This window comes from Andrena cerasifolii, chromosome 3 (genome assembly GCF_050908995.1).
Source record: "Andrena cerasifolii isolate SP2316 chromosome 3, iyAndCera1_principal, whole genome shotgun sequence".
NCBI classification, from domain to species: Eukaryota; Metazoa; Arthropoda; class Insecta; order Hymenoptera; family Andrenidae; genus Andrena; species Andrena cerasifolii.
The window spans coordinates 1,000,519-1,023,153 of NC_135120.1; the positions used below are offsets into that span (position 1 = coordinate 1,000,519).

The window sequence follows — 22,635 nt, forward strand, 5'->3', positions numbered from 1 at the left end:
AAAAATCCGTAGTTCAATAACGGCCAACACTGTTGCTGATAACGAATAAGTCTGTATAAAAACCCCTAAGAAATATTTAGGTACGGAAATAATGAGAATTATCGCCGGAAATAAGCCATAGCCGGCGTTAATTTTAAAAATTAATAATCACCAATAAAGTAACTAAAACTCACCCTTGTTGGAAATTCACCTGCAGCTTGAAAACCTGTGTCACTGGGTCACTGAACCAATCCTGGTCATCGATGGACGAGCCCAGTGCACAGCTGGTCACAGGTATACGACACTACCCAAAGTTAAGGGTCGCAATGTCAGGTGCGTCCAGGTTAATGTACCGAATATTCACTTCACTGCACGGCTACTAACACTGATCACTCAATTTATTTTTAATGGAACGTGTTGTTCCTACGTTTTAAAAATTGGTGCCCCGAAAGGGGACGATTGTTGTCAATTTAAGAACTGCTCCATGAGGCCATCGCCATTGTTGATGCATGCTTCAGCGCGGAGAATCAGTTGCGTTTGGATGCCCTGTAATGCTTGCGGCGTTATGTTCGTCACCGCTGCGTGAATCAGCGCAACTGCTTCTTCAGGGGTATCCACCGGCTGACAATACACCTCATTCTGAAATGATTGATGTACAACAAATACAAAACGTAAGTAAAAAAAAGAATGCCTACAACAATAATCAGTAAAGAGTAACAGCAATAATCAGATTACCTTCAGGTAGCCCCAGAAGAAAAAATTCAGCGGATTCATATCCGGTTACCGTGGGGGCCACGCAACGTGGGCCTCCTCTTCACGGCCGCGGCCAATCCACCTGCCCTGAAAGGTTTCACCTAAATAAGCGCGGATATTCATGGTGTAATGTAGCCTAGCTCCGTCATGCTGGTAGTACATGTTGTGTCGGATCTCATATGGAATATCGTCCATAAGATCCGGCAGAACATGTTCTAAAAAATCTTTATACTTTGGGCCGTCCAGCCTGTCTGGCATAATGTACGGCCCAACGATAAATTCGCCACAAATGCCGGCCCATAGGTTGATCAACCAACAGACTTGTGCTGCACGTGGACGAAGCGTTAGGGGATTTTCGTCGCACCACAGATGCATATTGTGGGAATTGAAGCATCCTTCCCTGTCGAAAAGTGCTTCATGCGTCCACAATATGTATTTGGTGAATGACTGATTCCTTAGCAATTCTCCCAACAGCCACATGGAATATTGAACCCGCTGGATGTGATCCCCGGCGTGCAAATGTTGCACCCGTACATATCTGTACGGATGCAACATGCGATCCCTGAGGATTTGGTGTACCGTCGTGCTGCTGACACTAGAACAAAATGCAAAAACATCCACTACTAGATAACATTTTTTTTTCTTAGTTAATAATTGCTGCAGTTATCTTGAACTGTGACTTACTTTAGGCGGCGGCTCAAGTCGCGCACACTGACAGTTGGGTCGGCTTCAACGACGTCGATGATTCTCTCGATGGTGCCCAGATTTCGCGCCGCGGTGGGTCTGCCCACCTCGCTGCCTCGCGGCATCATGGACCCCGTCGAGAACAACCTCGACGCTAAACGGCGAAATGTATCCTCGCTTGGCGTTCGGATCCGCGGATATTCCAGCGCAAATTCTCGCACAGCAGCACTTGCGTCCCCGTTGTTCCGGGCGTACACCCAGAACATCCTGTAATATTCTTGGGCCGTGAACATTTCTGCGACTTCATTGCTAACTGACTGACAGGATTTTTTCCAAGCAACTTCCTCTACCCCCAAGTAGCTTCTCTCGTTCCATTATGAGTTAACCCCCACCAGGACAAGAGGATTTAGGTAAAAGGAAGCCATCACATTTTCGAAACACACGTGCTTTGAAAAAGTGCAACGAACGTACACTTTCACAAAAGCCCGCGCTCCGTACACATAAACACGCGCTCGAATTTCAAAACAAAAGCACGCGTTGACGTATTCCTTGCGAGAGAAGGTGGGCCTTGTGGAAGATATATTGCTGTGAGGAGGGGGCACTTCAAAACAGTGGCCGTTTGGGAGGGATGCAGGTCCGATTGATTAGGTTAGGACTAATCGGACTTCCAGACCATCTTCTCTCGCACGGAATACGTCAACGCTTGCTTTTGTTTTGAAATTCGAGCGCATGTTTATACTCGAGAGATAAGGGATCTGTTTCGAATTTGTAGAGAGGACGATGCAGGCGGGACCACGCGTAGTCAGCGGACTACCCCTTCTCGTCCTGTGTCTCTCCGCAAAGCGTATTGATGTTGGATAATACTTTTTCAATTCTAGTTCCCCAAAATTAATCAGGCTGATCGGCCAGAGCATTTCGCCAGGATCGCGGTTTGTGACCTATTGTCCCGCTAGTCGGCGGTAGAGAACGGTTTCCTACAGTTTTGAATAATTTATGACTTAATTAGTTACGCCTCGTAGCAGACGTGAACTCAGGGTATCGGAAAACGGATACAGGAATGGTATGCCTTTTCTTCTTTACAGCAATTCGAAGACTTTCTGTTTCTCTCCTCTTCGGACCCTTTCGAACCGAAACACGTGGTGTCTGCTGTCTACCTCGAAGCAATCAGTACATTGACAGTAAAAGGACGGAGTGCGGGCTTTTGTGAAAGTGTACGATGGTTCGTTCATTGCACTTCTGCAAAGCACATGTGTTTCGAAAATGTGATGGCTTCCTTTTACCTAAATCCTCTTGTCCTGGTGGGGGTTAACTCATAATGGAACGAGAGAAGCTACTTGGGGGTAGAGGAAGTTGCTTGGAAAAAATCCTGTCAGTCAGTTAGCAATGAAGTCGCAGAAATGTTCACGGCCCAAGAATATTACAGGATGTTCTGGGTGTACGCCCGGAACAACGGGGACGCAAGTGCTGCTGTGCGAGAATTTGCGCTGGAATATCCGCGGATCCGAACGCCAAGCGAGGATACATTTCGCCGTTTAGCGTCGAGGTTGTTCTCGACGGGGTCCATGATGCCGCGAGGCAGCGAGGTGGGCAGACCCACCGCAGCGCGAAATCTGGGCACCATCGAGAGAATCATCGACGCCGTTGAAGCCGACCCAACTGTCAGTGTGCGCGACTTGAGCCGCCGCCTAAAGTAAGTCACAGTTCAAGATAACTGCAGCAATTATTAACTAAGAAAAAAAAATGTTATCTAGTAGTGGATGTTTTTGCATTTTGTTCTAGTGTCAGCAGCACGACGGTACACCAAATCCTCAGGGATCGCATGTTGCATCCGTACAGATATGTACGGGTGCAACATTTGCACGCCGGGGATCACATCCAGCGGGTTCAATATTCCATGTGGCTGTTGGGAGAATTGCTAAGGAATCCGTCATTCACCAAATACATATTGTGGACGCATGAAGCACTTTTCGACAGGGAAGAATGCTTCAATTCCCACAATATGCATCTGTGGAGCGACGAAAATCCCCTAACGCTTCGTCCACGTGCAGCACAAGTCCGTTGGTCGATCAACCTATGGGCTGGTATTTGTGGCGAATTTATCGTTGGGCTGTACATTATGCTAGACTGACTGGACAGCACAGCGTATAAAGATTTTTTAGAACATGTTCTGCCGGATCTTATGGACGATATTCCATATGAGATCCGACACAACATGTACTACCAGCATGACGGAGCTGGGCCACATTACGCCATGAATATCCGCGCTTATTTGGGTGAAACCTTTCAGGGCAGGTGGATTGGCCGCGGCCGTGAAGAGGAGGCCCACGTTGCGTGGCCCCCACGGTAACCGGATATGAATCCGCTGAATTTTTTCTTCTGGGGCTACCTGAAGGTAATCTGATTATTGCTGTTACTCTTTACTGATTATTGTTGTAGGCATTCTTTTTTTTACTTACGTTTTGTATTTGTTGTACATCAATCATTTCAGAATGAGGTGTATTGTCAGCCGGTGGATACCCCTGAAGAAGCAGTTGCGCTGATTCACGCAGCGGTGGCGAACATAACGCCGCAAGCATTACAGGGCGTCCAAACGCAACTGATTCTCCGCGCTGAAGCATGCATCAACAATGGCGGTGGCCACGTGGTGCAGTTCTTAAATTGACAACAATCGGCCCCTTTCGGAGCCACCAATTTTTAAAACGTAGGAACAACACGTTCCATTAAAAATAAATCGAGTGATCAGTGTTAGTAGCCGTGCAGTGAAGTGAATATTCGGTACATTAACCCGGACGCACTTGACGTTGCGACCCGTAACTTTGGATGGTGTCGCGTACCTGAGATCAGCTGTGCACTGGGCTCGTCCATCGATGACCAGGATTGGTTCAGTGACCTAGTGACTCAGGTTTTCATGCTGCAGGTGAATATCCGAAAGGGTGAGTTTCAGTTATATTATTGGCAACTATTATTTTTTAAATTTAACTCAGGCGATAATTCTCCAAATTTCCGTACGTAATTTTTTCTTTGCAGTTTTTAAACGGACTTATTCATTATCAACAACAGTGTTGGCCGTTATTGAACTACGGATTTTTATCATAATAACCAACTACGATAATTTTTTGTTCGTTCCCTGTTACATACCTTTTCGTTTGTACGTTATTAAAAAAGGAAATTTACGCGTTCCTTATCCTGTCACTCCGAATAATAATTATTTTCGGTTCTTCTAAAAAAAAAAACCACTGTATATTCGTCTTTTTACGTTACACGTGAATTTCATCCATTTATCCTTTATTCATTATTCACTTTAAATGACAAACAAACCATGACAAAATGTTCGATTTTATTTGTTACGTCTTTTTCATTCGCCATTCTACGCAATTTCCTTCGATGCATGCCGAGTTGCTTGTTCGAAGTCGCAGCGCGGCCCGGCGCGCGGCTACGCTAGCGCGTGAGCTCCATCGGAAGGCTCGCGGTCTGATTGGTCGGTGTTTTTTGTTAATATCTCGGTAACGCAACCTCGGAGAATATTTTCACAATGGAAAAAGTTGTTTGCAATTACCCCCTGAGTCACCCCCTTCAAGGAACCGCAGCATTTTTGGAAGACCCTGTATAATTATCCATACACTATGGAAAAATCATCAGTAATCAACAGAAAGGGATCACGAGGATCTACACGACGCGTGTGCAGACCAGTGAAAAGACAGCGGCCGAAGAATCCTCATGAAATTAAAAGTGAAACTGCAAGTACAAGTGCTTCCGCCAAGAAACTGAGACGCTCCGATTTTAAAGAGATACTCGTGAATGTGGCGCATGGATATCGGATTATCAATTTCGTAACTGTGTTTCCTGCAATCAGTAACATTATTAAATGTAAAACATGTAATGGAAATATTACCTTCGCAGAATCGAGCATTAGAGGACTCGGATTCAAAATTGTTTTGAAGTGTGAGAACTGTGAACCACAGTTTATTAACTCGTGCCCTCTTATAAAAAATGCGTATGAGATAAATCGACGCTTAGTTTTTACAATGAGAGTTCTTGGCGTTGGCTACAATGGTATTCGAAAGTTTTGTGGCTTTATGGACCTTCCACAAATCTTTACGAAAGCAGTTTCCAATAAAATTATACGCAACATTTATATCTTGTCGCAGAAAGTATGTTCTCTACTTATGTCTGAAACGGCCTCCGAAGAAGAACATTTGACATCAACTGCACAAAATACCCAAGAACCAGCAGGATTAATTGTTTCGGGAGACGGGACATGGAGAAAACGCGGTTTTTCTTCGAAGTATGGAATTGGTATACTCCTTGGATACTATAGCGGAAAAGTGATGGATTTGTGTATAAAATCGTCATATTGCAAAATGTGTGAGTATTGGAAGCAACCAAAAAACACACATGAATTCGAGGAGTGGATGGAGACACATAAAACCGAATGCGCAAGAAATCATGAGGACAGTTCTGGCAAAATGAAAGTAGACGGAGCAGTGGAAATGTTCAAGAGATCTGAAGCATTGCACGCAGTAAAGTATTTATCGTATATCGGCGACGGTGACAATAAAACTTATAAAGGGATTGTTGAATCGCATCCATACGGAGAGAATGTAACGATTATTAAAAAGGAGTGTGTGGCACATATACAAAAAACGCATGGGCGCCCGACTGCGTAAATTGAAAAAAGATACTAAGGGACTCGGTGGAAGAGGAAAGCTGACAGCGAACTTGATAAATCAGTTAGGCATTTACTACGGGTTAACGACAATAAGAAACAAAGATTGTTCTAATGATATGCAAAAAGCTATATGGGCCACACTCAAGCATAAATGCTCTACAAATACGAATCCGCAGCAAGAGGATTGTCAGCTCGGGCCAGAGAGCTGGTGTACTTACCAAGCAGCGAAGGCCAATAACGAACTCGGTAAATACAAACACAAACCAGCTTTGCATGCCGATGTTGTAAAAGTGATAACTCCTGCGTACAAGGAATTAAGAAGAGACGATTTGCTACAACGTTGTGTCGGTGGTTTTACCCAAAACCAGAATGAAAGTTTCAACAATTTATTTTGGTCATTTGCTCCGAAAACAGTGTTCAGCGGCGTTGAAACTGTAAAAACTGCTGCGTACCTTGCTGCAGGACTTTTTAACAGTGGCTTTGTAAGTATTCTCGCAATAATGAATACTGTTGCGCCGGGGCGTTTCATCGCCAGCCACCCCGATACAACGGAGTGGAAGAACAATTAAACGGGCGCACACACGACACAACTATATTTCCGGTGTACAGGGCAACAGCAATAGATTACAAAGTTACAAGCCCAACCCATACGTCCGAACGCCACGGCGTTCGATACAGGACCGTCTTCTGGTCGGCCTCTTGAAGGGAGCCGATCTTCTTCTATCTTCAGCTGCGAGCACCAGCAGGCTATGCACGGGCCTACACCCGGTGCTCGCAACAATACATTGAATATAACAATTGGACCGGTAGTCCTTGCCACGAGTAAAAAACTTGACCGGGAGCGGATCAAACTCGCCGAGACGCGTACACTCGAGGCGTCTAAACATGGCCGAAGTATACGCAGACTTGAAAAATCAGCCAGAGAAGAAGCAGTACGTGAAGCAGAAGGCTCAATGTATGAAGCAGGAATGGCTGATTAGATGTACGTTCACGATACCATAAAAAAAATTAGGTCTTATACTTTAAACGCCTTTTTCTCAAAACCATGTTTTGCAAAATTGTGTGCACGATTGCGCGAGATCTACTCACTCAATCACATTGCACTTTCGCACATATCTTCACTATACTATTTATTCGGCATTGACGATGAAAAATTTGCAATTTTTTATTTATATCCACAAAAATAAACAAAAAACTAACAAATTTTTCTTCGAAATTCAACCTTAAAAATTCAAATGTCCGCTTTTTTGTTGCTTTTAACAAATTTTGAAATGTGCGATCGTCAATGCTTAAACATTCTATTATAGTTTATCACATTTCCTCGATTTTTGTTTCAGTGAACTCGTTTTAGCGTAATCAGGCACACCGAGTGGGCATACAACAAAAGAAGTACTTTAAACAATGGACTCCCGCGGCCGTAGAAACCATTATTTTTTAAATGTTATGGTCGATATGTATAGTCCATATGAGTATTTAATATAAATCAAAACTTCATATTAATCTACTGATTACTTATTTTTTTATCGACTTCTGAAAATCATCTACATTCTCGGTCCGTCACTGTAGTCAAACCCCTTAAAAACAATTCGTGACGCGTATTAATAACCATGCGTTTGTAGTTCTCGCAAAATCCCAGCAAATATTTCAGCGGGATGCACAAATTGAAATGATATTTCACTACTAGCTCATTGTGCCATTTTAGGCCCCATCTGGCATTTGCCATATTTTTGCGTTCGTCGGGTGTCAGCGATATATAATTTTTGAGCGTGCTAGTTATTCCAACATTTCTGTTGCGAGCAATCTCCACGCCGTTGAGCTCGTATCGAATCTGATCAAATATGGATGCCATGCAATTATTTCCTAACGTAACCGTTGATGCGTTATTTGACTTATTTATTGCCAATTTCCCCTCCACGTAGAGGAATCTTTCGCATGGCAATGTGTATAAATCTTGCTGCTGTATAGGTATTCTTATCTCATCGCTGTATCCAAAAGATGTGTTGACGTATGGGCTGCATGTCTGAGTCTCGAGCTTGACGATGCGATCGTCAAAATTCGGCTTGCATCCAATGCTTAGAATGTCGGCCATTCTTTCTAGCAATTGCGCACACCGAATCCCAATGATTTAAAAAATGCAACGTTCGCAGCACTGAGCCTCTTCTTTTTAGCGTAATCGAAGTTGTTGTTGTTGGTGTGCTGGTGTTGTAGACAATTTCGCTTAAAAGAAACGTATTTCTGGAGCCCTTCAACACATGCATCTCATTTACTCGCACCACATGTATTATCGTCGGTGTCGTTTGTGCAATCTGATGGTAATCTCTTCGCCTCGAAAATTGACCAATGGCCCGTCTTGATCCACAACGCGTATCGTTAGATACATAATAACCCGTGCGATGATCGGAAGGTATATGATCTGTGCAGGCGTTTCCGATATCTAATATCCTGGTGGTACTCTTGGAGAAAATTCATGTATCGTATGTACGCGCTTCCCATTGTTGTACACACCAGCGGTCACGCTACATTCTATGCGGATAATGTTTACATTTATGACATTAATTGGATCGTCCGATTCGTGCCACCGTCCAGGTTCTAATACCTGATTCGTCGAGAATCCCAATAGCGATTCAATGTTATTGGACTTCGTAAAGTCTACAATGAACGAGCCGTACAACTCACTTTTCATGGTGTTGTTGTTGGGCGCAACACTATAGGATACTCATCGTTGTCGCCGCCATCGTTGGCATCGGTGCCATCGAGATTTTGAGGATACCGCTCGAGTAATCGCTGCTTCAAATACTTGACGATGGCGTCTAATTTGTAAGAACCGTGGGGAATCGTAATGTATTCATGACCGGTGTCGACGCTGTTGTTGTTGGTGTCGTAGATTGCGGCGAAGTACAATTTATCGTTGCTCAAGTCGATGTTGGGTATCGTATGATAGGTTCCAAAGGTTGTTGGAGCATGTTCGTAATCATCGTCGCCCAAATCTATGAGCGGAAAGTAGCTTACCGCGAGGGTGCTACTCTTGCCGGTTACAGTAAATGTTATCAAATAAATCACAAAAAATAGAAGATAATAATACAAAACAAAATAAAGAAAAAAGATGTGAAATCAAAATGAGCTGCAAGTACATAAAGGTGCTTTCCAACTGCGCTAAAGGTAACACAACTACATATACACAGCTAAAATGTTTTGTTCCTACATTCCATTACTCATATCGCAAACATTTTAATTAACCCATCAAAAAGAATCCCATTTAAAAACATTGTCGTAAATTAATAGCTTTACAAAATTAATAATATACAAAAATTGCGCCAATTATAGCAATGGCTATTTATACAAAGAAAAAATGTATTAAATAATATTAATCAGATATATTTTTATACAAATAAATATTTTAATACGAATAAACATGTATAAATTGCATTAATCTTTTTCACTCTTTCCTGCGCGTGCGTTCGTGAATGTGTGTATGTGTGCGTGTGCATATACTACGTATGATATTAGAATTAAATATATGTAAAATAAATCTGACTGCGTTTCTAGTATGTATATGTATATCATGTATTTAAGATTGTAAGGGAGTTATTGTAAATTACTAATACTAGACAATTATCACTTTTTCGGTTTCGCAGCGCCAAGTATTTAGAATAAAATATTTATTTGTATAAAAATATATCTGCTTAATATTATTTAATACATTTTTTTCTTTGTATAAATATGCACTGTTATAATTGGCGCAATTCTTGTATATCATTAATTTTGTATAAAATAATTTGAATTTCGACCGCATAAATCGTTCCAATTAAAAGAGTGTTGTTTGGGCGCACTGATTCGGTCCTTCGAATATTTAAACAAAAACTAATTACAATTTTGAAACATTTTTTTAACAGTTTCCAACGTTTCGGTCAATAATTCTGACCATTTTCAAGGAAAGTTAAAATTTATTTTTTAAAAAATGGAAATAAAAATTTATATTAAATGAACTTTTGAATTTAAAAGATTGTGGAAATGTTGCGTTCGTAGTTGGACATTCGACTCTCGAGTCCGCTGACTGGTGACTGAGGTAAACAGTGTTAAATCGGGCAAGAACATCCAAACAGTATGCCCAAGGACACCCGAACGACGCCGAAGCGATAACCGTTGACAATTTAAAATGTTTTTGAAAAGACGAAACGCTATTAATTCACACCAACAATGCCTAATATTTTTATTATTATTTATTTGGTGATAAATACATCCCTCATAGGTGTCAAAAACCAAACAGTTACATAAATTAAGAAGTTATTATATGTAATAATAGTCCAATCATAGAGAAACAGAAAAACCAAAATTCTATTAGAGGGACTGCGTCATTAGGCCTTACTTTTTCAGTAAAGTTGCGTAATAGTCTTGTATTTTAGGTGTTTCATAAGACAAAATTCCTGTGTTGAAAAATTCAAACATAATTTATTCAATCCCATGTATGGGTTGTAACCAGGTTTACATTGGGCAAACTTCCAGACTGCATGAAAGACGAATTTATGAACATAAAAGAAATATCTTTTCACCGCCTCACCAACACACTGCTCTAACGAAACACTCTCTCGAGTTTGATCATAGATTTGACTTTAACAATGTCACAGTTATTGATAAAGAAGCCAACCTTAATCAACGAATTCTATTAAAAACACTGCACATGATTAACCTTCACTCTGTGCATAGTAAATTTTCCGTGGTCTGTGCACGGGGGTCAATCTGACCCCATATATATTTCCATACATTTTGTAAAGTTTTTTAAAAAAAATAGTTCCTTTTATTTTATTTTTATGAATTCATAAGAAATGCTTACTTTATTCAAAAGGTACACGATAATTAAAATTATATTATACGTATATAAAACATTTAACCCGAAGCATCGTCTGACATGGTTTCGTTGCTTTCTTCTTCGAGCGAATCCATTATGTCTTCATTGATACAATTCATGCAGATGGTTTTTACATGTGCTGCGCAAGATGGCTGATTACAGACATAGCATCGTGTTCCTGTTTTCTTATCAGCCGATCGGGGGCAAATGTTGCAGCGTGGTCGCTTACTGTCAGATGTAATCGCCGCTGTTCCTTCGGCTGTTGAAATTCGGCTAAGGTTTTTTACATTTGATGAATAGCGATTTTTACATTTTTTTTTTCAAACCAAATAAATTATATAAATATACTTAAAAAATGATATTACACAAAACAACCACAATAATATAAAATATTCTCACCTTATAAAAATTGTCTCCAGCTTAATATTTATAGAAATATATAAAAGAAAACGAAATGCAAAATATTGTATACAAAATAGGAGTATTTTCGAAACTGTAGACAATAATTTGTACAAAAGTAGTATCTTTTAGTTCTGTATAGTTCAGCGACTTTGCGCGGCTAAGCTTCGTTGCCGGACTGACTCTCGATCGCTCCACGACGAGTCACGCGCTAAGAAACGAACGTCCTTACCTAAACAAATGCCGTCATCCAAACGGCAACGCATATCGCGGAGAGCCCGAGACGTCTCTGCCTGGGTGCCCGACTCAGATATTCCCACAAAAGAAAATATATAATATAAATTTTGATACAAAATGCATGAAAAAAAATTGGGGTCAGTTTGACCCCAATGTACCAAAATATGCTTGATTGGCTTAAAACTATCGTAGATACGTCATAGATAATATTTTTTCGATTTTTTTTTAAGAATGTGTGTGTAAAACCTTAGTTGAGGCAATCCTAGTTGCCTGGCACACTTATTAGGTGCAAAAACCTATTACGTCGCGTATTACAACGACTGGGGTCAATTTGACCCCTATGCACAGAGTGAAGGTTAAGTACCTAGTAATTATACTAGGAGACGGAGACTTCAGTATTAATTGAAACAATGTACCTATTATGTTTATGATAAACTAAAATATTTAATTATGTGTAAGACAAAGGTACCTATACTACCTAGTACAAAATCATTCTAAGTGTTATTTACCTAGATCTAAGACACATTGACTTTTACTTACAATTAGTCAATGGTCAAAATAAAATATGTTTTATTCTTCCACAAAAAGTTGTGTATTTTTTTCATATTTATTATTAATGTTGGCAATACACTAGGTAGTATTTCCTCCAGGTTGGTAATGCGAGAAAGGAGTTCGTTGGTAATTTGAATCTAACGAAATGGTAGAACGGTCTAGAACGCAGAGCAGAGAGCATGCAAGTAAAGAGAGCATATTGTAAAACGGAAATTTTTCAGATTGTAAAATTAAAAGCAATAACTGTATTCGTATATATATTTCTATATTTCACTTCCTTTATTCTCAATCATTAAAATACTTTACAAAGAAAGCTGTGTAATACAAAACCAAGATATTCGTTCTTGAACCTACTTCGTCTTCCACGTGGCCTGCGCTCCGCGCACAATTTACCATCAATTAATTTATTTTTTATTTCATGCATTTACTATAAGTTATTAATACAAAGTTACTTTTAAATTTAATTAAAGCAAAAAATGATTTTGGGAAAAATGATAGTAAATGTGATAGCAGTATTAGGTTAGCTAGCAGAAACTCGGGTGACAGTATTAGGACAGTAATTGGGGTGTCTGTGATTAAGTCAAACACATTTTAAGGGTGTCAGTAATAGATTCTGAAGTATATTTTTGAAATTGATGATTTTATACATAAAAATCGAAGTTTTAAGGTTCGGTAAATTTTTTTCGTGCAGTAAACATATGAAACAATAATAAATAACGAAGACAACATTATACATTTAGTCTATAAGTACGAAACTATAAGACAATGTCAGGGTCAACGCTTAAAGTGTCAGTAATTGGGTCCTCTACCCTATGCCGTGTGCATAACAAAGTTGTTGATACCAAGATACAAGTCTACCAACATTTGCCATCATACTCGGTCCATCAGTAGTTATACCAATAATATCGTCTTTAATGTCTAGATTGAAGCTCTTCAGACGTTCTTCAACTAAGTTCATGCAATGCTCTGCCGTACATGAACCATGAATTCGAACTAAACCAAAATTAAAGTGTTTCTCTTTATAATGCACATTTATGTTTAAGTATCCCTGATTCTTTCGAGATGTCCATTCATCAAATGTTAATGAAAACTTTTGGTTTTGTTCTTGAAGTTCTATAAAGGGTATAGCCGGTTAAGATGGTCAAATGTGCCCTTGAACCGAATTCGACTCACGATGAATCATTCGAAAGCTTATTAAAAAAGAAACATTTGTGGCAATTTTCAACTTCGTATCTCCACCCGGAGGGTAGTAAAGGGCAAAAATAGGAAATCAGGTTTTTGCCGAATTTCTCCTAATACTAGGGGATGGAAAATTTTGAAAAAAATCAGAGGCATTTCTGTTATCGGGGCACATATTAGAGAATTGTTTCAGATTTTTAAATTGAAAAAACCAAGCTGTGAAAAATAAAAAATGCCAAAAAATGCTGAAAAATGCCGATTGTGTATCGAAGCAGTCTTGGCACTATAATTATATTTTTACTGTAAGTACGTATCTAGAGACGCGGTAGCGTCTCCACGCCAAGTACAGGAAAGACACCCTGTATATGTCGACTGCCGCTACCGTGTACCTTTACTCGTCGCGGCGCGATTCCAACCTAACCTGAAACTTATTTCCTTAATATCTCATCACGCCTGCAATATTTTCTAAATTTAAAGGCATTTTTCTTATGTAAACCGCATATAAGCTTTCGAATAAGACCAATTTCAATAAAATAGGTCCGCGCATAACCGAGATATCGTGTGTTACGTTCGGAACGTAAAATTTTTCTTTTAAGTCAGGGTATGCATCAACAACGCCTAGCGTTATAGGAAATCCCTCGTTGATCATACTCCTGCCTATTAATTAATAATATTTTTGATAGAACAAAAACCCCTTTTCTTGGAACGTCGTCGTCTCAACGTACTGCCGTCCCGCGATACAGATAAGGCGGTGCTGACGAAAGACCCAGTGATTCTCCTTCTGTGCCGAATCCGTTTTATGTAAGCGGCAGGGTTGCGTTTCAACAATGCTTTGCAGCATTGTGGGAGAACCCTCGTTGAGCACACCTCTGACCGTCGCGTTAAACATTGTAACATAATCAGTAACGGCTACAGCGGGAATGCGCAGACTGGATCATTTCTTAGAAGACTGACGAAATTGTATGCTCTACATCCGGTGCAGGGAACCGCGCCTTCCCACGATCTTGTCGCATGTGTGAATTAGTAATTAATTAAAAATTGTTGTTAAAATTTGAATACCCAACACAATTTCTGATAGTCAACCGACTGTGGGATTCCCCTAGTCAGAAATTGTGTATATGAAATCATGAACATTAAGGGAGGACCTTTAGCTGTGCGAAATTGTATGTGAGACGTCATGTTTTCCTGTGAGTACGAATATTCCGTAAAGATTGATCATATATTTGAATCGGGAGTCTGATGGATGGACGTGAAAACGCACACACACACCGCCTCGTTAAGTAGACGGGCCCATGGTAACGCGGCCGAGCGATAAAATGCAGCGTAAGCATTTTCGGTACGGACCCACTGTGGTCGCTGCCGAGAGCGTGAAGCTGCGACACTCTGTGACGGTAAATCGTGAGGTGCGTGTCATTGGGGTCCGCAAGTGTTTTAGAGCTAGAGTTCTCCGGTCTACTGTGTAACCGCGTGAAAGACTCGACTTTGCGAAACAAATATTCTAATAACTTCGAAACTATTTATTCTGTTAACGATTTAATCCAAACTTTTATTGTATCTACTAGTTAAAATTATTATTATTCAGTTTCATTTCATAATTCAACTCAGTACTACTCAAAACGATAACCAAGTGTGTGCGTGTTCGCGTTTCATCCTCTTTTCTGATTCAGGTTTATCAGCGACTCAGAACTACACAAGCTTCAAGGTTTATCAGCGATCCAGAAAGTTTTCCAAAACTCAAAAAGCAAATTTAAAAGCAAATTAACATTTATATTATTGTGACTGTCTGGTGAGTTGCACATCTTATCTCTTTTTGTACACGAAAATACACTGTTATAATTAATTCGTACCTAACGATAATTTCTGACAGTCAAACGACTGTGGGATTCCCCTAGTCAGGAATTATACCGATTTCACAAACGTCTATTCTTTGTAAATTATTGATTGATTTGTTCATATTCAGTTCTGTTAAATGTTTTACATCCATTCATTATTTAATCATTAAAACTTTATTTACTATTAAATTCTACTCATCAATTACCTATCTGATTCCATTGAAAAGACCCGTACGGGACTAGAGCACCAACGATCCCAAAATCTACCCCTTATCCATCTGATAAGGTACTTAGACATTTAAAATTTAAATAATTGACTGTTACCAGTGCGGCGAGCCTCCTTGCCATTCTATACGTAACGATAGGAAATTCTGATAGTCTAACGACTGTGGGATATCCCTAATCAGAATTTGGCTATTTAAAACGCGCCGCTCGAACACTAAAAAGGCCGCGGCACGTAACACGTGCTATCGTCTCATGAATCTGTCAGATGCGATAAGGTTTTTCTCCTGATTTTCCAACCAAATTTTGTCGACATAATACGTATACGCGTTACACGCACACCTTCAGCCAAAACGGAACTAACAAACGTTTCGTTCGTCAATCGCTATCTTCACTATGCAATCTACTCCAAATTTTGACAGCTTACCGTCAAGATACAGGGTGCCCCAAAAATGTCGGAGTTCCTTGAAAGGGGTGACTCAGGGGGTGATTTGAAACAACTTTTTCCTTAGCGAAAATATTGTCCGAAGCTTCGTTAACGAGATATTAACAAAAACCCCCGACCAATCAGAACGCGCGTCTTCCGCCCGAGCTCCCGTTGTAGCGTTAGCTACGCGGCAGGCGGCTGCGCTTGTACTACGAAGGTATGAACAAGCAAGTCGGCATGCACCGAAGGAAATCGCGTTACACAGTTTTATTTTAAAGCGAAATCTTAAATAATAATTGTTTGAAGTGAGAGGATAAGAAATACGCAAATTTCGTTTTCAAATAAGGCATAAACGAAAAGGTAATTTAACAAAAAAAAGTGTGACAAGTGATCATAATTCGTTATTGAGGTAAAAATCCGTAGTTTAATCACGGCCAACATAACTAAATTTAAAAAATAATATTAGGTGTATGAATAAATTCTTTCAGACTGGATTTACATAATCGGTATAAAGCAACCGAATTTCTATCGCAGTGATATTCGTAAGCTACCAGAAAATTGGCAAAAGGTAATTAACAATAATGGAAATTATTTCGATGATTGAGTTTTTATTTTTTTTTTTTTTTTTAAATCAAACTGTTATTGAACCCTAAAATCGAACAGAATTTATTTCTACACCTAATAATCACTAATAAATTAAATAACACTCACACCTACGGGCATTCCTTTTCTTCCTTTTCGGAAACCTGTGTCACTAAGTAGGTCACTGTGCCGATCCTGGTCATCGGTGGACGAAAAGATTTATGGTAGGGTTGCGCCCACTGCTCAGCTGATCGCAGGTATAACACCACCCGAAGGTAAGGATCGCAAGCAGGTGGGACTACACGCAGTGAACGAGTTACCCCCTTTCTTCCTGTGTCTCTCCGCGAGACGTATTTAAAATTAATCAGGCTGATGGGCCAAAGGATTTCGCCAGGGTCGCGGTTTGTGACCGTATTGTCCTGCGCGTCGGCGGTAGAGAACGATTTGTTTTGGGTAATTTATGACTTAGCTGGTTCCGCCTCGTAGCTGACGTGAACTCAGGATATTGGAAAACGGAAACAGGGTTGGTATGCCTTTTCTTCTTTATAGCAACTCGAGGACTTTCTGTTTCTCTTCTCTTCGGGCCCTTTTGAACCGAAACACGTGGTGTCTGCTGTCTATCTCGAAGCAACGGGTACATTCGCAGTAAAAGAACGGAGCGCGGACTTAGGTGAAAGTGTAGGATGGGTCGTTCGTTGCACATCTGCAAAGAACGTGTGTTTCGAAAATGTGCTGGCTTCTTTTTACCTAAAGCCTCTTGTTCTGGTGGGAGTTAACTCATAATGGAACGAGAGAAACTACTTGGGGGTAGAGGAAGTTGCTTGGAAAAAATCCTGTCAGTCAGCTAGCAATCTCGTCCCAGAAATGTTCTCCGCTCAAGAATGTTACGCCATGTTCTGGGTGTACGCCCGGATCAACGGGGACGCAAGTGCTACTGTGCGAGCGTTTGCACGGGAATACCCGCACATCCATACCCCTAGCAAGGATACGATTCGGCGTTGGGCGTCAAGATCATTCTCAACGGAGTCAATGATGCTGCAAGGCGTGCATAGACGCTGAGGGTGGTCACATCGAGCAACTGCTCAACTAACAGTAATCGGCCCCTTTCGGGGCCACCAATTTTATAACGTAGGAACAACACGTTCCATGAAAAGTAAATTAAGTGATCAGTGTTAGTGGCCGTGCAGTGAAGTGAATATTCGGTACATTAACCCGGATGCACTTGACGTTGCGATCCTTACCTTCGGGTGGTGTTATACCTGCGATCAGCTGAGCAGTGGGCGCAACCCTACCATAAATCTTTTCGTCCACCGATGACCAGGATCGGCACAGTGACCTACTTAGTGACACAGGTTTCCGAAAAGGAAGAAAAGGAATGCCCGTAGGTGTGAGTGTTATTTAATTTATTAGTGATTATTAGGTGTAGAAATAAATTCTGTTCGATTTTAGGGTTCAATAACAGTTTGATTTAAAAAAAAAAAAAAAAATAAAAACTCAATCATCGAAATAATTTCCATTATTGTTAATTACCTTTTGCCAATTTTCTGGTAGCTTACGAATATCACTGCGATAGAAATTCGGTTGCTTTATACCGATTATGTAAATCCAGTCTGAAAGAATTTATTCATACACCTAATATTATTTTTTAAATTTAGTTATGTTGGCCGTGATTAAACTACGGATTTTTACCTCAATAACGAATTATGATCACTTGTCACACTTTTTTTTGTTAAATTACCTTTTCGTTTATGCCTTATTTGAAAACGAAATTTGCGTATTTCTTGTCCTCTCACTTCAAACAATTATTATTTAAGATTTCGCTTTAAAATAAAACTGTGTAACGCGATTTCCTTCGGTGCATGCCGACTTGCTTGTTCATACCTTCGTAGTACAAGCGCAGCCGCCTGCCGCGTAGCCAACGCTACAACGGGAGCTCGGGCGGAAGGCGCGCGCTCTGATTGGTCAGGGGTTTTTGTTAAAATCTCGTTAACGAAGCTTCGGACAATATTTTCGCTAAGGAAAAAGTTGTTTCAAATCACCCCCTGAGTCACCCCTTTCAAGGAACTCTGACAGTTTTGGGACACCCTGTATAACCAAGTTATAAACGTGTTTTTACAAATATATACATAAATGAATTTCTTTTTAATTTAAATGATAAAAACCAATTCAAACCAATTCCACCAATCCAATTGTCTTGAAGCTTTGCAGGCGTGCGTAGTTTGGATGACAATACAATATATTTAAAAAAAAACCCGAGAGGATTAAAAAATTATCCAGTCATCAATTAATAATATAATAATAATTTATAATATTGAAAATTATCTGAAGTCATTCTCTATGTAAATTATCTTTGTAAAAAGAAGTGAGATCTCCATAAAAAACTTCAGAAAAGTAAAAAAATTACGCCAAGTACATGAAAGCAAATAAATCAGAAAATAGAAGATAATAATAATTATAAAATAAAAAAAAATGTGAAATCAAAATGAGCTGCACGTACATAAAGGTCTGGGTTAAATATTTTAATACGAATAAACATTTTATTCAAAATACTTGGCGCTGCGTCCCGAATTGGTGCCGCTAAACTGAATAAATATGTATAAATTGCATTAATTAATCTTTTTCTTTCTTTCTTGTGTGTGCGTTCATGAATGTGTGTATGTGTGCGTGCGCATATGCTACGTATGACATTAGAATTAAATATATTTAGAATAAATCTGACTGCGTTTCTAATATGTATATGTATATGTTTATGTATTTTAGATTGTAAGGGAGTTATTGTAAATTATTAATACGAGGATAATTAATATTTTTTCTGTTTCGCAGCGCCAAGCATTTTGAATAAAATGTTTATTCGTATTAAAATGTTTATTTGTATTTATCATTACCTTTATGTACGCGCAGCTCATTTTGATTTCATATCTTTTTTTATTTTATAATTATTATTATCTTCTATTTTTTGTGATTTATTTGCTTTCACGTACTTGGCGTAACTTTTTAACTTTTCTGAAGTTTTTTATGGAGATCATTATTACTATTGTCCTGATTTTTTTCAGATTTTTCAATTTGGTGCGCCGCAGTTAAAAATATTAAAAACCGATTTTTTCTTCGTTTTTTCCGTGTCAGAGTAACTTATACGTCGAATTGCTTCATGAAATAAGTGTTTTATGCGATCTTCAGTGTTTATACGTACAGCAAAACATCATAGGAATTAAAGTAACTGAAAAAACGAATCATTTGAAACTATGTTATGCGCCTTACATTGTAAAGTATCTACTGCATTTTCCAACGGCGTCGGTGGCGCAGCGATAGAGTGTCGAGCTGCTATACCGATGCGAACTTTTTAAACGTAGGTTCGAGCCTCGAACTTCCAAGTCCCCTTAGGCTAAGTTTTTATTTTTTCGTTAATTACATATATTTCCTAACTTTACGACACAACGATCTATATTTATTTTCAAATGTTTTAAGAATATTTGAAAAACGTATTAACCTGAAATATACGTAAATATGAGTTTGGACTGCTTGTTATGCCGCCGTTTATCCTGTCAATTACGGCATTCTTTAACAATTCCTACATTATATTAATATGTGAAATTGGTTTTCAAATCTCTTACCTTTAACAATTATGGATGGATGTCAACAAAAATCGTGTCTGATGTATTTAATCGTCATTGCTGTCTTCATTAATTACTGGTGTCGCTTGTTCACTGGTGAATATTTTACTAAGAATTTCTGCAGGTCTAACAATTTTTTAAAGGTACCGACCATGCGATAAGTAATAAATTATTGCAGCTGTGTGTGAACAGCACCCGACGGTGCGGTTACCATTTGCACATTCACAACAATAGCGCTTTATTCCAGAATGGCCTATTGAGTTGGTGCATAATCAATATAACATCTGTAGGTTTTGCTGTTAATATGTCGTGATCTTACTTCGAATTTAATAATATTCTTTCTCTCTTTAAGACAACGAAAATTAATATTATTCTCTTCATCCATCAATTCTGCTGAATATGAAATTGCTTGAAACAATTGATAGGAGGCAGTAAACAGAATTTTGAGATCTTTCTCTGTCATTTCCGGAAAATCAAGGAGTTCGGTAGATGATAGCTGATTAAATGGAATCTTTTGTCTATTCCAATGTTGATTTTCCACTTCCACTGACAAAGAATTCTCAGTGCTTTTTTGAAATGACATTCTTTCTACTATTTCATCACAGAGTTCTACGTCCGAATTTAAGTGTTTCCCGAATGTATTATTTAAAAAACACGCTATTCTACAATATAAACTGACTTTTGAAAGTAACTTAATATATACCGGCATAACAAGCAGTCCAAACTCATATTTACGTATATTTCAGGTTAATATGTTTTTCAAATATTCTTAACACATTTGAAAATTAATATTGATCGTTGTGTCGTAATGTTAGGAAATATATGTAATTAACGAAAAAATAAAAACTTAGCCTAAGGGACTTGGAAGTTCGAGGCTCGAACCTAAGTTTAAAAAGTTCGCAGCGCTATAGCAGCTCGACAATCTACCGCTGCGCCACCGACGCCGTTGGAAAATACGGTAGATACTTTACAATGTAAGGCGCATAACATAGTTTCAAATGATTCGGTTTTTCAGTTTCTTTAATTCCTATGATGTTTTGCTGCACGTATAAACATTGAAGATCGCATAAAACACTTATTTCATGAAGCAATTCGACGTATAAGTTACTTTGACACGGAAAAAACGGCGAAAAAATCGGTTTTTAATTTTTTTAACTGCGGCGCACCAAATTGAAAAATCTGAAGAAAAAAAAATCAGAACAATAGTAACAATGATACGTACTTACAGTAAAAATATAATTATAGTGCCAAGACTGCTTCGATACACAATCGGCATTTTTCAGCATTTTTTGGCGTTTTTTATTTTGCACAGCTTGGTTTTTGAATTTAAAAATTTGAAACAATTCTCTAATATGTGCCCCGATAACAGAAATGCCTCTGATTTTTTTCAAAATTTTTCATCCCCTAGTATTAGGAGAAATTCGGCAAAAACCTGATTTCCTATTTTTGCCCTTTACTACCCTCCGGGTGGAGATACGAAGTTGAAAATTGCCACAAATGTTTCTTTTTTAATAAGCTTTCGAATGATTCATCGTGAGTCGAATTCGGTTCAAGGGCACATTTGACCATCTTAACCGGCTATACCCTTTATTTGTCATATCGGCTTTTACAGAATCTGAGAATGTAGTAACTATAGATTTTATTGTATTAGGAGAAGTTGGAAGTCTAAAACCACTTTTCAGAAACAAGCTTCTTAAGTCTACAGATTTACAGAAACTATTGAAAGTGAAACCATCCTTAGCAATCATTCGAGATATCATTTTTTCCATGGAATTTTCTTTAACGAAAAAGTTGTCAAGTGTTTTGGCCCTCTTTTTTGGTATTACATTTTCGCAATTGCCGACAATCTGCGGCTGGGGTGCTATTTCTGATTCATTACATGGATCCTTTCTCGATGTTGATGCTTGCGATTGCGATTTTAAATCTATACAATATGTTTGCTTTTTAAATGTCATCAATCCTTTTCTTGACCGTTGACTTAATTTCAAAATAGCGGAACACTTCAAGCATTTGGCATTTTCGATAGTATCACTTTTCACAAAATAATCCCAAAGAGTTTTATTAGTGTTTCCTTTCTCATTGTCACACATCAACGCCCCGACCCCCAGTGCAGGCAGTGCCCAGGCACTGTGGCGGGTGGGGCGTTATCGGCGAAAGCCATCCTGCCGGGATCGAGCTTGCGCTGGCGGCTCTACCTCCCCGTGGTCCCCAAAACGAGCCGCCGCCCTTCGGGGTAGATCCAACTTGCCCAGTGATTCCTAGCGGATGAGGGAAGGGTTTTTCCAAGTACCACTTCGGCAGAACATCTACGCCGAATTTCCTTTGGCAGCGGACCGCGACGAAGGTTAAATTTTTGCACACACCACCTGGCCGACCAAATGCTCGTACAGGCGAAAGCCTGAGGTAGAGAGCGCCCCATCCGGGCCACGATGGCTACACTAGTTGTCACACATCAATTCTTTCCTGGACGACATATTTTGTTTGCACTAGTAATATTAATTGAAACAACACGTAGTATAATACGTATAATACCAAAAGTGAATAAATAATATGTGAATTTGTACTTAAATAAGACGAAACACGCATGCGTGAGATGGCGATGGAATAAGTGAGGAGCGCAGAGTCGCGAAGCAAAGCAACATCGCGCTCGCCGCTCGTCTCAG

General features: G+C 39.4%; 2 protein-coding genes and 2 long non-coding RNA genes across 5 annotated transcripts in view; 2 read left to right on the plus strand and 2 right to left on the minus strand.

Annotated features, from left to right (window-relative positions):
- Nucleotides 1-22,635, minus strand: part of LOC143367054 (dnaJ homolog subfamily C member 5) — a 357,446-nt gene that overhangs the window by 284,039 nt on the left and 50,772 nt on the right. The window lies entirely within an intron of this gene.
- LOC143367113 (uncharacterized) overlaps nucleotides 1-22,635 on the plus strand; it is a 142,401-nt gene that overhangs the window by 90,295 nt on the left and 29,471 nt on the right. The window lies entirely within an intron of this gene.
- Nucleotides 95-1,461, minus strand: LOC143367074 (uncharacterized). The gene is made up of 2 exons (XR_013084904.1): nucleotides 715-1,461; nucleotides 95-618 (listed from the first exon to the last, which is right to left on the minus strand). It is a non-coding gene; the product is annotated as an uncharacterized LOC143367074 (long non-coding RNA).
- Nucleotides 5,442-6,654, plus strand: LOC143367153 (uncharacterized). Its single transcript, XM_076808736.1, is given in 2 exon segments — nucleotides 5,442-6,056; nucleotides 6,058-6,654. Coding segments are annotated over 2 exon segments (1,212 nt in total).